This window comes from Heteronotia binoei, chromosome 1 (assembly GCF_032191835.1).
Source record: "Heteronotia binoei isolate CCM8104 ecotype False Entrance Well chromosome 1, APGP_CSIRO_Hbin_v1, whole genome shotgun sequence".
Taxonomy (NCBI): Eukaryota; Metazoa; Chordata; class Lepidosauria; order Squamata; family Gekkonidae; genus Heteronotia; species Heteronotia binoei.
The window spans coordinates 139,234,057-139,250,523 of record NC_083223.1 but is presented as its reverse complement, the minus strand read 5'-3'; the positions used below and the strand labels follow the sequence as shown (position 1 = coordinate 139,250,523).

At 40.7% G+C, this 16,467-nt stretch overlaps 1 protein-coding gene across 2 annotated transcripts in view; it reads right to left on the bottom strand.

The window, feature by feature from the left end:
- SYNJ2 (synaptojanin 2) overlaps positions 1–16,467 on the bottom strand; it is a 116,542-nt gene that overhangs the window by 89,770 nt on the left and 10,305 nt on the right. For both annotated transcript variants that reach the window (XM_060241396.1, XM_060241405.1), the window contains exon 3: positions 56–326. In XM_060241396.1, coding sequence (XP_060097379.1) covers positions 56–326 — 271 coding nt within the window. The remainder of the gene's footprint in view (positions 1–55; positions 327–16,467) is intronic.

Here is a 16,467-nt window from a genome sequence, read left to right as displayed (position 1 = left end):
AATAATTGCCCAACACTAGTATTGCCAAAACTAGTAAGTAACATACATTACTAACCAGAAGAAGGAGTTTCCAGTTCCATAGTTGTTATCACCCTGTTTCTGAGCTCTGACAGTGAGATCAAAGTTTGATCCTGCATTTGGCCAAGAAAAATAGAACATTCCAGAATTCAGAATTTTCTTCAAGGCAGCAACACGATCTTCTTCTTTAGTTTCTTCCTGGAGAGGACAAAATTCTGTTGCTGTGATTTTGAAAACTTCACCATCAAGGATTTTTCCCACTGATGTACAGCCTGTCACGAGGACCAGAAAACGCAGAGTGGTGTTGCCTAGAAAGTGACAGGTATATCAGTTACATAGGAGTATAAACTACTATCAAGGGAGTCAGTCAGTCTCTTGTAGTCATTTACATTTTGCCTTTCAGAAAAAAGACAAAGAAGGCCTTGTTAATGCAACTTTACTAAAAATGGGGAGGGGGAGTGAAGTTCATGTACCACAGCTGAATTGCTGCATCCAGATGGGATTCACTGTAGACAAGAATGGTTATGGTGGGGCAATAAATGTATTCCCATCCCAATGATTTATTAATATAACCTACTAGAGAACGACCATTGGTACTTACCGTGAGGGGTCATTCTCCTCTGAGTACAGGAGGACATCTTGGGTGCTTTCCACCATCTTGTCAGGGAGGCAGGAAATAGAATAATTCTTCTTCCTCTTCCTTGACCCTGGAGCACCCAGATCTCCTCAATTGGGATACTCTGAGAAGCAGTTTCTAAACTATCAACCTTACTCAGAAGAATGAAACAGTAATAACAGTAATAATATTAATAACAGCCAGTTAATATGCTAAAGGCATAACAGAAAAGGAACTGTGAAGCAGCAAGAAAAAGTGAAATAGATATAGAAATGGCAGAACAGACCCTAGTATGAGCGATGCGATTTGGTGGGCAAGATGTCCTCCTATACTCAGAGGAGAATGACCCCTCACGGTAAGTACCAATGGTCTTTCTCCCTCTGAGTCGGAGGCCATCTTGGGTACTCCTATAGCAGTAGATTAATGACTGGGTGGGGCATCGCTCTCTTCTAGTAATACATGTTGTAACACTTTTCTGCCAAATGCTGCTTCTGCTGAACTAGAAGTGTTTAATTTGTAATGTCGAACAAATGTTGAAATGGAAGACCATGTCGCAGCCCTGCACACTTCGTCCACTGAGGCATATTTGTTAAAGGCCGCTTTAGTTGCCACACTTCTGGCTGAATGTGCTGTAATCCCTTTGGGTACTTCTAATTTCATTGCTCTATAAACTTCCGTGATGCATTGCTTAATAGCATAACTGACAGCAGAGGGTGACATCTTCTGGCCCAACCTTGGTTGCGTAATGTTGATAAACATGGCATCTGTCTTCTGAATTGGTTCTGTCCTGACTATGCCTTCAGGCAGTGTCTAACATCTAAATTGTGCCACATTCATTCCCTAGGATGTTTAGGGTCTGGACAGAATGATGGCAAATGTAGTTCCTGTGATTTGTGAAATTTAGATACAACCTTGGGCTGAAAGGTAAGATCTGTACGAAGAACCACTTTGTCTTTGTGAAAAATACAGAGTTCTTTCTTTACAGACAAAGCATTAATCTCCGAAACCCTTCTTGCTGATGTGATCGCTATCAAGAAAATGGTCTTCAAACGTAGCCATCTTAGCGAAATGTCCTGTAAAGGCTCGAAGGGTGATTTTGTGAGTACAGACAAGACAGTGTGTAACCGCCACGTTGGGAACCTGTGTGTTTGTGGAGGACACTTGAGTGTGCCCCCCCGTAAGAATCTTTGTACGTGTGAGTGTCTGGAAACATCTTTGCCCTGTATCAGTCCCAATACAGAGGATAATGCTGCTACTTGCCTATGTAAAGTGGCTGGTTTCAGACCAGATTGTAGCCCATCTTGCAAAAATTCCAAAATGTATTGAATTGAAGGGTTTAGTGGATCCTTTGCTTTGCTTCGGCACCACCTATGAACGATTTCCAAGTAGCATTGTAAATCCTGGTGGTGGACTCCTTTCTGGAGGCCAATAATGTATTAGTAATCTCTGAAGAGTAACCTAACTTCAGGAATGTAGACAGTTCAATTTCCACGCGATCAATTGCAGCCATTCTGGGTGTGGATGCCAAATTGGGCCCTGTGTCAACATGTCTGGAAGGATCTCCAGCCACAGGGGTTGAATGGTCGATAACTTTTGAATAGAAGAGAACCATGGGCGTCGTGGCCACGACGGAGCTACCAGGATAACTTGTGCTTTCTGGTGTTGAACCTGACGAAGAAATCTTGATAGCACCAGAATCGGAGGGAAGGCATACAGAAGTCCCTGAGGCCAAATCCCTGTCAGGACATCCACCTGGCGTAAAATGTTGGTACTTGATAATTGATGTGAGAAGCAAACAGATCCACGACCGGTTGACCAAACTGTTTGACTATCTGTTGGAACACTGACGTCTTCAATCTCCATTATCTAGGTTGTATGGTCGTTCAACTAAGCCAATCTGCTTGGATGTTGGCAATGCCCTTGATGTGTTCTGCCCTGATGGACAGAAGGTGATGTTCTGTCCAGTTGAATAGTGTCTTTGCTTCTCTGGATAGAGCTGAGGATCTCGATCCCCCCTGGTGGTTCAGGTAGGACTTTGCAACCACGTTGTCTGTTCATATTAGAACATGTTGTTTCCGCACTAGATCACTGAAGAATAGTAGGGCTAGACGGATTGCTCGTAACTCTAAAACACTGATCGGGAGTTGAGCCTCTGACGTTGACCAGCAACCCTGTGTTGGGATGTTGTCAAACGTTGCTCCCCATCCTGACAGACTGGCATCCGTGAACAGTTGTACTTCTCTGGGAAGGTAGTAAACTTTCCCTTGTCGAAGACTGGAGTCCTTGGACCACTACATCCAGGACTTCTTGACCTCTAGTGTGGCCTTGATCTGTGGATTCTGTTTTTCCATGATCTGGTACTGATGGGGACGGAGCAAGCTTTGCAAAAGTCTCATATGTAGTCTGCCCCATTGAACTGTGTCTATGTTTGAAATAACTAGGCCCATTAATTTGGCTAATGTCAATAATGGAGTGCGAGCATTCCGAATGACCAGATTCACAAGCTGTTTGGTTTTTTGGATCTTGTTGCTCGGGAGAAAGAGTGAGTTCTTTCGTGTGTCTATGATCATCCCCAGATGTTCTAGCCGTTGTGTAGGCTCTAGGGAACTCTTGGCTAGGTTTATGAGGAAACCATGTTCCTGTAGACACTGAATGGTTGTTTGGACGTCTGATACGAGCTTTCTGATTGGACACTGACCTGATCAAAAGGTCATCTAGATATGGATGAACATGAATCCCCTGCTGCCTGAGATAAGCCACCACGTTCACCATCACTTTCGTGAAGATTCTGGGGGCTGTGGCTAGGCCGAAGGGAAGTGCTCTGAATTGGAAATGTCTGTGTCCCACACAGAATCGAAGGAACCACCAATGAGATAGTAGGATTGGAATGTGGAGATAAGCTTCCGTAAGATCCAATGATGTGAGGAACTCTCCTGGTCGTAGGGCCTCTGTGATTGACTTCAGGGTGTCCATGCGAAAGTGCTGAAGTCGAATGAATCTGTTGAGAAACTTTAGATCGAGTATTGCTCTCCAATCCCCATTCTTCTTGGGGACCGTGCAGAATATTGAGTATACACCTCGACCCACCTGATCTGTTGGCACATATTCTATAGCATGGATTTCTAGGAGATGTGCGATGGCCTTGTTTGTTATTGATCTTTTTGCCAAATTCTTTCAGATCGGAGATACTAGGAAACGTTCTGGTGGGGTGTTTTTGAATTCTATTGCATAACCACAAGAGACGATCTCTAATGTCCAGCAGTCTGTCTGGGAAGCCTCCCAGGTGTCTTGAAAATACTGAAGTCTTCCCCCTACCGGAATTGAAGTCCAGTCACGCCTTGTTAAACTATTATTCCCGTTCCTCTTTGTCCCTACGATCTGAGTTCTGTTTGGGGAATCTAGGATTGTTGAATCCTTTTCTGAAGGGTTGTCTTGGTTGATTCCAAGATGATCTAATGTTATGTGAATAAGGTCTTGGTCTGGCCAAGGTGTGTGAGGAATGAAATAGCAGAGAATAAGAACATCTTCTATCAGTTCTCCGAAGGTTCTTTGGCATGGCCTTCCTTTTGTCTTTAGTTTCCACTAAAATCTTGTCTAAGGCACTACCAAACAGTTTTTCTCCTTGAAACGGGTAAGCTATCACGATTTGCTTGGATTGGTTGTCTGCAGGCCATGCTCTCAGCCAGATGACTTTTCTGGCTACTGCCCCTGAGGCCAGACCTCTGGAACAAAAGGTGAGTACGACTAAGGAAGCGTCGGCTGTGAATTCCGCTGCTTTAAGCAGTCTAGAGGTTCCCTCCATTAACTTCTTATTGTTTTCTGGTAACAGCTGAGAAAGCCTCCTAGTCCAGACTATAGCTGCTCTGGATACAATGGAGGACGCTGTACATGCCTTTATTACCTTGTGGGATCTTTTTAGAGCCAGATCGATCTTCTTGTCCCAATTGTCTCTGATGGAACCATGACCATCTTCTGACACCAAGCCCGGGTTCTGAAGTGCCGTCACTGGCACATCCACCACTGGAACTTGTAACATCTCATTTGCAAAAACAGGCAAATCATATAACTTTTTTACAAAACCAGGAAACTGGCGATTAGAGTTAGGTTTTCCCCATTCAGCTTTGAGTTGCCTCTCAAAAAATTGTGGGAATCGAAAAACCTTAGAAGTTGTGTGTAGCCCTGGAAAAAACTCCCTATCCCCAGTAGTTTTGTTCCTGGGGTTGGTATCAGTACTGGTATTCCCCTCCTCAGGGGAAGGATCCTGCAGCGCTAGTGCTGCCATAACCCTGGTTAATAAATACTGAAAATCATCAGATTTAAAGCAACGAACTGACTGTTCTGGGTCACACACATCCTCCACCTCCTCATCTGAAATAAAACTCTCTTGATCTTTAGATTGAGACTCCACATCCGAATGAGTCTCTTCTGAATCCTCCTCTATAAATCTAGAATTATTAATCTCTTTTCTGGCTGCTTTAGTTGGCCAAGTGCACTCTCTGGGCAGATTTTGTTCTGGGAGGCGTGAGGAGGAAGGAGAAGGGGAGGGAGACCTGGACCCCACTGACCCCATGCCCATAGCCCCTGATTGACAAGCGTTGAACAGCTCTGCCCTAATCGTTTGCTGGAGCATGGACATAAATTCTTGAGAAAAGGGCCCTGTGGGGATGGCCTCCTAAAGTGGCTCCCGCCGGGAAGTTGGCAACCATCCCACGGGGCAAAGCAAGGGGCTCATGGCGACCATCAGCAGAAAAGCGCGCCAAAAAGCCATCCCCAAGATGGCTGTCATCCGTTGCAAGCTTCTGCTGGGGAGGAACATCAAGCCCATCCATTGCCGCTTTTGTACGCTTTAGCCGGCGGTGACTAAAGTCACCATGTTGGGAAACGCTGCTGGGAACCGCAGCAAGCTGAGAAGTCATGCTGGTCCCGGGGTCCCTTCCTACAGCATCAGCATGAGAGCCAAGCGACGCCACGTCCTCCAGGAACTCGTCCCTGAAGTCTTCCATCCACCGCTCCTTGTGGCGCTCCGCAGAGAAGTGAGAAGAAAAAAAAACAAGTCAGCTGCTTTGCAGCAGCCGCGGGAAGTGCTCCCTCCCTGCTTAAAGAGATATGACTGAAGAAAATAGGTAAAGCCTAAACCAGATTTAAAGAGGAGTAAAGGTAGACAGATAAGACTTAGGTAAGGAAATAAAGAATAAAGACTAAGCTGCTTCCTGTTTTAATAGGAGCTCAGCTAACTAGTTGCTCTCCCTTCAGAGGCAGGAAAGAAGCTGAGGAGATCTGGGTGCTCCAGGGTCAAGGAAGAGGAAGAAGAATTATTCTATTTCCTGCCTCCCTGACAAGATAGTGGAAAGCACCCAAGATGGCCTCCGACTCAGAGGGAGAATGTATGGGTAGGAGTGGAAATATTTATTTACTTCATTTATACCCCACTTTTCTCCCCAGTGTGGATCAAAAGTGGCTTACAACATTCTTCTCTCCTTCATTTTATCCTCACAATAACTCTGCTGAATTACAAATTATTACAACACTTAAAATAAACCTCTCCAGGGCTCAACAGGGATATTGGTTTTTTATCTCACCACATATGCTAAACTCATTCAGTCCTTACATCTGTATTCCCACCGAGAAGGGCTACACATCGTCTTTATTTCTTATTTATATTTCTTATTTGAAATAGCAGAATACTGATTGTAATTGTAATGCAGTGGATCAGAATGGTATTTTTTACTTAGCTGTGATGTTGGTGGCGGAAACAACACCAACATCACAGCTAAGTAAAAAATATTATCAGTTACCTCCACACTTGAGAGGGAACGTGACAACAGAGTCATATAATCACTCTTTTTTCACACTTAAATTTTTATTAATTTTTCTAAACAAAATATTCATAGACATTAAACATAATAAACAATAACACAGATAAATACTAAAACAACATAAAGAGTACTCTTACAGTCTTCTGTTAATACATATCTAAGCATTTACCATCCATGTTTCAAGTATATTATTTCACAATGTATCCTATCTTTTTTTCCAAATTAAGAAGAAATTTAGTAGTATGAGAAGGTTATGTATTTTTTTGGAATGCATTTTTCAAATTCATCATCCAAGCTAATATAATTTAAAAACGGGAACCATTTTTCAATAAAATTGTTGTCTTTCTGTGGTAAATCATTCACCCTTATCTGTATAGCTGGTTTATCTAATGCTGCTATTTCCCATACTTTGGACATCCATTGTTGTTTATTAGGAGACAAATCACTCTTCCAATGTTGCGCTATCAAAAGCTTGGCTGCCATGAGTAATAAAGCTGCCAACTCCTTCTTTACTGAAGAAAGTTTTAAATTTGGCCAGTAGTTCAGAAGGATTGACTCTGGGGTAAAAGGAATATTACCCTCAACAATATTGTCTACTGTTTTTTTAATCTCCTTCCAAAAATTATTAATTTCTGGGCACAGCCACCAGCAATGTAAAAAGGACCCTTCCTGCCTACAGTGTTTCCAGCATTCAGGGTTGGGTTTTATGTGTGACAGAAATAGCTTCTTAGGCGTCAGATACCACCTTGAGAAGAGTTTATAATTCTGAAGTTTTAATTTTAAAGAGTAAGTATTATAGAGAGGGGATTCCCATATAGTCTGCCATTGTTCTAAAGTAAATGGTATACCACAATCCTTTTCCCAAGCCTTTTGTTGACTAGTAATTTCGGACCAACTTTTAAAATTAAGAAGATTATAAATAGTTGAAGTTAAAGTTCTAGCCTGTTTGGGACTTCTTTTTAACAGGTTTTCATATGGTGTTAACGGTCTATCTATTATATCTATGATCCTAGGATTGTGTAGGACATAATGAAGTTGCTGGTATTGAAACCATGGTATATTTATGTTATATTGGGTTTCTAGTTGCGTTTTAGTCAACATTCGTTTGTTTTTAATAATGTCTTGAAACTGATGTATACCAGCCTCCCTCCAGATTTTAAAATCATATGTACCCCGACCTGGTTTAAACCAGGATTGTCCTAGGAAGCTTGCCATCGGTGAAATAGATGGTATTAGAGTTTTTTTGTTTTTGTCCCATATCTTTAATGTTAGGGTTAAATAAGGATTGTCCTTGGAAATGAAGTGCCTATCATTTGGAGTATTCCAGATGGCTTCCCACAGTTGGTCCCCTAATAAATAGGATGCTTCAATATTCACCCAAGCTTTATCACAGTCCTTCATTGCATACCATAATATATTTTTTAAGTTAGCGGCCAAATAGTAAGCCTCTAAATTAGGCAAGCCTAACCCACCCTGTTTTGTTGGTCTAGTCATTAACTTAAATTGAAATCTAGGTTTTTATGTGACCATAAAAATTTAGAAATAAGGTTTTGTTTATCCTTGAATTCTTTAGAAGGGATATAACATGGTAAGTTATAGAATAGGAATAAATATCTAGGAAGTACAAAGGTTTTAATCATATCTATTTTTTCCAGCAAGGTTAGATTAATTTTACCCCATTGTTCCATGTTTGATTTTATAGAGCTATCAAGAGGCTTATAATTTACAGAATAAAGGTCTTGTAAATTCAATGGTATCTGAATTCCCAAGTGTCTAAAAGACTTTTGTACCCATTTAAAAGGAAAAGCGTTTGTTAATTTCTGTCTGGAGGTTGGCAACAGAACTACAGGGTACAATTCAGATTTTGTATAATTTATAGTAAATCCGGATACCACACTGAACTTTTTGATTTGATGGAGTAATGAGCTAATTGACTGAAAGGGTTTAGTTAAATAGAAAATTGCATCGTCCGCAAAAAGACTTAATTTATGTTCCTCTTCTCCTACTTGAATACCACTGATTAATTTATCGTTTCTTATAGCAAACGCTAATGGTTCTATTGAGAGGGCAAATAAGATGGGGGATAAGGGGCAACCCTGTCTTGTGCCTCTATGTAGATTAAAATCCTCCGATCTATAGTTATTAATATAGATTTGTGCTTTTGGTTTAGCATACAGGGATTCAATAGAGGTCATGAATTTTGGTCCAAAGCCCATATGTTGTAATAGAGTAAGTAGATATGGGACCTCCACTTTGTCAAAGGCCTTTTCCGCATCGATGGCCAACAGAACTGATTCCACTTTTTTTTGCTTTCCTACAAAGATTAAATCTAAAGTTTTACGGAAATTGTCTGTAAGAGTTCTAGTGGGAATAAAACCCGATTGGTCCCTATGAATGTAGTATGCAATTATTTTATTTAATCTGTTAGCCATTACAGCTGAGAATATTTTAAAGTCATTATTTAAGACAGAAATGGGTCTATAGGAAGCAGGGTATTGTTTATCCTTCCCTGGTTTGGGTATCACTGTGATTCTAGCTTCTGTCCATGTAGTAGGTATAGTTCCATTAACCATTACTGAATTACAAGTTTGTACTCATATAATCACTCTTAACATTCTGAGACATTTATTTGCATATTTTCTCCCAGAATTGAATCTAAACTATAATGACATTATGAACTTAGCTAGTTCTTTCTGTTTGTATCTGTTAAAACATTTCAGTATATTGTATGGTTGTGTGCTGATTTGCTGTTCAGCTTCTGCATGTCTAATTCCATCCTGCTTGACAAAGTGTGCATGTACACAAAAGCTCACGCCTGAATAAAACTTTGTTGGTCTTAATGGTGCTATTGGACTCTAACTTTCTCACACTGCTTCAGACCAACATGCCTAACCACCTGGAAATAACTCTTTACGGTAGGTTAGGCTGAGATTATGTGATTGGCTCAAGATCACCCAGCAAGCTTCTATGTCTGAAAAGGGATCTGAACCTGGTTCTTCCAGATTATAGTCCAAAACTCTAAACACTATAAACCTGCTGTCATAGTGTTTCAATCCCTAAAACTCAGCAATCTTGATATACTGTAAATTAAAACATTCAAGGTAAGAAGAATGTGTCTGCTGCACCAGTTGTTCTTCCTGAGCTATGTCCTTGGATTCAGTTTAAGCAGCTCACTTCTAACCTTGGAGGTATCACTATAAATCAGAAGGGGGAAAAAGGCAGTGCACCTAATTAAAGAGGCCCTACATTCCCCTACAATACTCCTCACACTATTTAACCAGTCATGAGAGTGAGAGGAGAAACACTAATCCCAGCCAGGGGTGGAATTCTAGCAGAAGCTCCTTTGCATATTAGGCTACACATCCCTGATGTAGCCAATCCTCTTGGAGCTTACAAAAAAGAGCCTTGTAAACTCTTGGAGGTTTGAATATCAGGGGTGTGTGGCCTAATATGCAAAGGAGCTCCTGCTAAAATTCCACCCCTGCTCCCAGCAAACCTGCTGTAACAGCCAGGAAGCTTATTTATGGTTAATACTGCAGACTGTATGTGAAATGACAAGACAACCAGAGCTGTGGTCTAGTCAGTTTTACTTCTAAGGGGAGAAAACAGCTCCTCTTGCAACATTTATTTATTATTTTAGTTTAGATACATGGTTAACAAACATAATGAAACCAGTAAAAGGTGAGAATGATTCCTTTAAGCAGTGGAAGGCTCATCCAAGTGAGGTAAATAAAAGGGAGCACAGGATTTGGCAAGTCGGTGATCAGACAGGCAAAAAGCGACTATAAGGACTGCAAAAAACATAAAAAACAGCAATAAAAATTTCTTCAAATACATTAGAAGCCGAAAACCAGGCAGGGGGGCACTGGATGACCAAGGAGTTAACAATTACTGAAGGATGATAGGGAAATGGCAGAGAAGCTGAATGCAGTTTTTGCCTCCGTCTTCACTGTGGAAGATGGGAAGTGCGTGCCTACTTCAGGGAATAAAGAACCAACTTCAGCCTTCCTACTGGGAGAGGTTCCATATTCTGATATACTTTGAAAGACAGGCTTTTGTGGCGGTACCCCAAATTGAAGCTTATAGTGCAGCACTTCAGAGCAGCTGGTATGAGAACCACAGTTTGTACCAGGAAACAGCATACGTCCCCTAGAATGGGAGAGTCCCCTGAACATGCAGATGTAGGATATATGGTGGTCCAGACCTTATTTTGGGATGCAGAGGGCAAGCAGTCAAAATAGTTCCTTATTCAAATCTCCTTTGAAATCTTGGTGGCACTCCAAATAGAAGCTTGTTGCACCAGAACCAGTGTATGTCTTCTCAGTCTTCAGAATGTGGAGATGTGTTGTTTGGGGTGGTCTAAAGACTGTTTTGGAGGTACAGCCTGGCCCCAGGGTCTGCTTGTGTGATTGTCCTGGGGGCACATTGCTTTGGAGCACCTGGCAGGAGAATCGTGCTTTGGACCAGGAAACAGCATATGTCCCCTGGAAGGAGAGAGTCTCCTGAATGGGGAGGTGTATGACAAGTGGTGGCCCATACCTTATTTTGGGGTCCAGAAGGCAAACAGTCAAATCAGCTCCTTATTCAAATCTCCTTTGAAATAGAGGCCTCTCGATGGCACTCCAAATGGAAGCTTGTGGCTCCAGAATCAGTGTTGCAGGGGACAGTCTCCCAAGTGTGGGAATGTGTCATTTGGGGTGGTCCAAAGATTGTTTTGGGGTACAGCCTGGCCCCAGTGTCTGCTTGTGTGATTTTCCTGGGCACAGCCTGCTTTGGAGCTCTCTGAGAACCACTCTTCAGACCAGGAATCAGCACATGTCCCCTAGAAGGAAAGAGTCCCCTGAACATGGGGGTGTATGATTTATGGTGTCCAGACCTTATTTTGGGGTTCAGAGCTTTCAAACTTTCCTCAGTGTTTTTGGTTGAATTCACAAATAAGCCATGAATAAGGAAAGAATAAGGAACCAACTTCAGCCTCCTCGATTTCAGGAAGGGTGTTGAAAGACGTAAATCAGATTGCGGTGATGAGAGAGAAGCTCCTATTAATCTTGGACAAATTAAAAACTGACAAATCACCAGGCCCAGATGGCATACTTCCAATCACAGAGTTCTAAAAGAACTCAAATGTGAACTTGTGGAGCTCCTGACAAAACTATGCAATCTATCACTGAAATCTGCCTCCATTCCTGAGAACTGGAAGGTAGCTAATACAACCCCCATCTTTATTGGCATTGAAAGATGCAACACTAGATCTGGGGCAGAATTTTAATGTCGTAAAACAGGTGATTTTAGTGGGGTAGTGTGCTGCTCTATATTCTAGGTGGGCAAGAGTGGGAGGGTTTCTGGAGTTCTGGCCCTGCTGATGGACCTCCTGATGACACCTGAGTTTTGGCCACTGTGTGATACAGTGTTGAACTGGATGGGCCACTGGCCTGATCCAACATGGCTTCTTTTATGTTCTTATGTTTTATGTCACCAGTTGCTATTGCTTTCTGCTTTTTCAGTCAACTGCTATACAAAGCAGTAAACTAGCACCCTCCTAGCCTGCAACTCTTCTTGTCTTCCACAGCATGCTACTTCAATCAGGGAGTTGAAACACTTACTCGCAAGTAACCATGGTACTGTTTTTTGCAGAGTGGACTGGAAACCCAGGAAGTTATCAGGACAAAGAGGGGCTGGAACAGAAATGAAGAGGGGAACTAATGAGTAGAAACTGCCTGGCATTCCAAGATGCTCTTTAAAGCAAGAGGCTGCAAAAATCCATGAGAAAGGGAAGAAAATGCAAATCTAATTCTAGACAATGAAGGTACTGTGAGCTCTCCACTGGATATCTCATTTAGAATATTTATGCCATAATCCAAATTACATTTTGCATCTTCTAATTTGCAAGTATAAAATAGATCAATGCAGCCTGTATTGCTAAATCTGTTTTAATGACTGTGAAAAATGTACTGCAGTAAAAAAAAAAAAAAAACCCAAACAAACAGTTGTTTCTGGTCAACTGGCATAAATTTCTCCTACATGAAATTATGCCAATATACAATAAAATGTCTAAAGTCAAAGGCAGGGAAAATATAAACATTACAGAATAATGAAAGGGCACCCTCTATATACTCGTTTAACTTTATTTTATACTCTGACACATTCCACACTGATCAGCTGAAGAAGAAAATTGATGCTGGTCACCACTGTTATTAACTTATTTAAGTTAATTCAGATTGTCTTATTTCTGTCTTGGATGCTTCATAGTTTTAATTTTTGTCATTCTGGAAAAATTACTTAAATACATTTAAATGCAGGCTAACCATATTTATTTTAAAGAAGCTTATCTTTCAAGGAGAGTCTGAATGTTTCTTTTACTGTTACTTATTTTTAGCCTTTATTCTTTAGTTTTATTGCTGTTTAAATTGTTTTAGGTTTTAAACCATTAGTGGTCATTTTGAATAAAGAGAGGGCCTTTGTTTTCCATGCTTTCACCTGCTAAGGTCAGCCTCTTTATACATAGTCTTGTGCAATCTCAATGCTTTCTGAATCCCAGTCAACTTAGAGTTGCCAGGCCCAACTCAGGAAATATCTGGGGACTTTGGGGGTGGAGCCAGGAGCCAGGTTGTGACAAGCACAATTGGACTCCGAAGGGAGTTCAGGTCATCACATTTAAAAGGACCACATTCCTTTTAAATGCCTTCCCTCCACTGGAAATAATGAAGGATAGGGGCACCCTTCTTCTGGGGCTCATTGAATTGGACCTCCTGGACCAATCTTTTTGAAACTTGGAGGGGGGGGAGGGTTGTGGAAAGGCAATAGATACTATGCTGAAAATGGTTTTGCTTTTTAAATTATATTTTACTTCACAAAAATTAGTATTCTAACATTCTGTAGTTTCATTTTTCAAACCAGTCTGAAGACTTTTTTTCTTGATGAAAGTGGGAGTCACAGTTTCCAAGAAGGATTACTGCACATTTCTGTAGTTGTAAGGATACTTTAATCTTGTTTTATTGACTTCTATTGGTGACAGATTTATTTTAATGTTTTTATCTTTGTGAACTGGCTTGAGAAGCTTTTGGCTATGAGACAGTATTTAAACAGTTTAAATAAATGAAATTGCAGCAGACCATTTTCATTGCAAAAGACTGCGAATACAAATGCTGCGTCTGTTTTTGTGAAGTGGTGGAGGTTTGTGAATTTAGGGAGGCACTCAGTCCTATTAACTAACCATATCCCAGTCCTGGGGTATAATGCAGTGTTCCTTAATACCTTACTTGGTTTCCTCTCATTTTTACTTTCATGTGCCCTACCCAGCCCATGTATATGCAGTGCCACTTTAAAATGGCATTAGCAGACCACTTATTCAGCAAGCATATTTAGGAGATCCCATTCAGTACCTGAAGCTACAATGCACAGCTCTAGCAAATACAGTCATTTTGCGGCAACAGCTTCTGACCTCTTGAATACTGTCTTGTAAGGCCTATTCTTATAATGGATAATTGGATACAGTGAAGGAAGAATAGAAATGAAAAACTAAACCTCATGGTCCCCCGATATTGTTTTTCAAAGGGCCCTTTTGATTACTGGATGTACAACTTAAAATCTTGTTAAGTTTCACATTTTCTTTACTGTACTATTTTAATACTTTAAAATGCTATAGGATTTAATAACAGTAATTGATTCAAAATACTACTCCCTTACATATCTGAATACAGAAATGTCTAGCCGTTTTACAAAAACCAACAGCTCTCAGGTAAGAACATAATTCAAATAAGCAAAAAGAATGAAAGGCTAAAAGTGTCTTGTGTTTAAACAGCTGCTAAGAGAGTTAAAAACAACCAGTAAAAAGAAGCTTTGAAGATTAATTTAAGTATTTTGCAATTTCAACTAAATTACAATTCAGAATCACAGGCAACCATCAGTTCAATTAAGGAGCTTTCACACCAGAAAGGAGTTTTTCAGTGATATTTTTTAAATGCCAGCAAAATATATAATCTTTTTTATGTCTTTTCAATCTGAATTTAGAGTTACTCACATTCAAAGACACTCACTAACAACTGCTGCACTATAGAACATCTACCATACTAACTCAGGTGTGTCCATGTACATTCAGAATGAAAATAATGTATTACAAAGATATTCTTCTATATCCCATGATTAACCACACTAGCAACACTGACAATTTCCAATATAGAGGCTAGACCCACAGAAAAAGATGTGCTGAGTGGGCTCAGGGGATAGAGAGAAGAGACTAGCACCTCTAGTTTTTTCTTTTCACCTTGCTAACTTCCTCTGTGAGGCTGCCTCATGAAGTACAATATAGGCATCTCATTAGGAAAAGGTTTAATAGTCTTCTCCCTCCATCATTGCCACCTGTTGTGCTGTTCTCAAAATTCCTGTCCTGAAACACAGCAAAAAGTCTCCTGTAAGTTCAGTATGCACAACGTCTTTCACTGGATCTGTTTATCTTGAAGACTCCTTTAATGTTACCTTTCTGAAACTGATGTCTAGTTATGCACATTCAATTGTTTTCCAACACTGAACAGCAAACCAATGGTAGAAGCTCTTACTGAGAGACAAAGTGGGGTGGCATTACCTTCCAGTTGTTAGACATAGCTGCAGGTAAACCCAGACAAACATCAGCACCATATGTGAGAATCAGGGGTAGGGAAACAGCAACACCTGTTGCTATTCTCTGAACTCAAGTAAGCGTGCAAGAGCCCAAAACACTGAAAGCAGAAGATCCTGCTTGGTTACCCAAGCAAAAGCAGAAGACCAGGCTCCTACCATTTATACTAGGTCTGGCCAATCAAGAAACATTTTAGTGTTCCATGCCAATCTCTAATCCTGAAACCACAGAAATGTATTTACAATAAGTACTCACATATTACTGGCAAGAACGTTCATCCCTCAGAGACGCACAAACATCTCCCAGATGCTCTGCTTGGATCACTGAGGCATTCTACCTTACTTAACTGGTATAGCATCAACTGCTTTCTCCCATCAAAGAAAACTCATCCTATAGATCAGTTGCTGGCTGCAGCTTCGTCACAGCTTTATAGCTTAGTTATCCCAGAGTTGCACAGACTTCTCTATCTAGGTCCCCAATTCACTAGCCCCACTATCATTCCTTATTCTTTTTTATGGGTAAAGCTACCACTACAATATTTCTCACTCAATGTTCTTGCTACGAATGCCCTCTTCTCTCTGTAGCCAAATCCTATCCTACTTAAAGAACAGGTGGCACTCACAGATATTGTGCCATAATTTGTCCAGAACTGAGTCTTCTCTGGCTTTGTTCAGTGATCACCTTCAACTTTCTATGTATTGTAGGAATGCTCACCCTCAGGGACATAGATGTATTCTGTAACATACTGTTACAGCTAGGCCTAAAACTGTGAGAATTTAAAACAGATACCAGAAACACATACAGTATTTTTTGCACCATAAGACTCACTTTTCCCCCCCAAAAAAGTCTTAAGGAGCGAATACTGCAAAAAATTCACACAAATGCCTCTAAATTCACACAAACGGCTCTAAAAACTAGGTGCGTCTTATGTTCAGGTGCGTCTTATGGAGCGAAAAATACGGTAATTTATGTTTTACTTTCAGAGTAATTTCTATAAATTCATACTGATCTAGCTATTTAGATGCACCTTACTCATTATGCACATGGCTACCACTCAGGTTGCTATGGTCTGCGCTATACACCAATATAAATACAAGTTAAAATTCATCTTGTAAATCTGTAGTGAGTGACTAATGTGAAGCACATTGGAGGCAAAGCTCAGAAGAACACTCACTGCTGTTAGTTCTGCTTCAGCCCCTCCTAATAAAAGAAAACACTGGCATCTAGTGAGTCATCCTAACTGAGTTGTCAGACTAAGGGAATGCTTTGGCCTTTGAGAAACATTAACCTGGTTGATCAACTCCACAAATCCTAACAGCCTTCTAGTGCAAATACAGAGCAATGTAGAAATCTCTTATCACTGTGTTGTTATGGGAATTATGGAGGTTTACTTCAGGTATTTA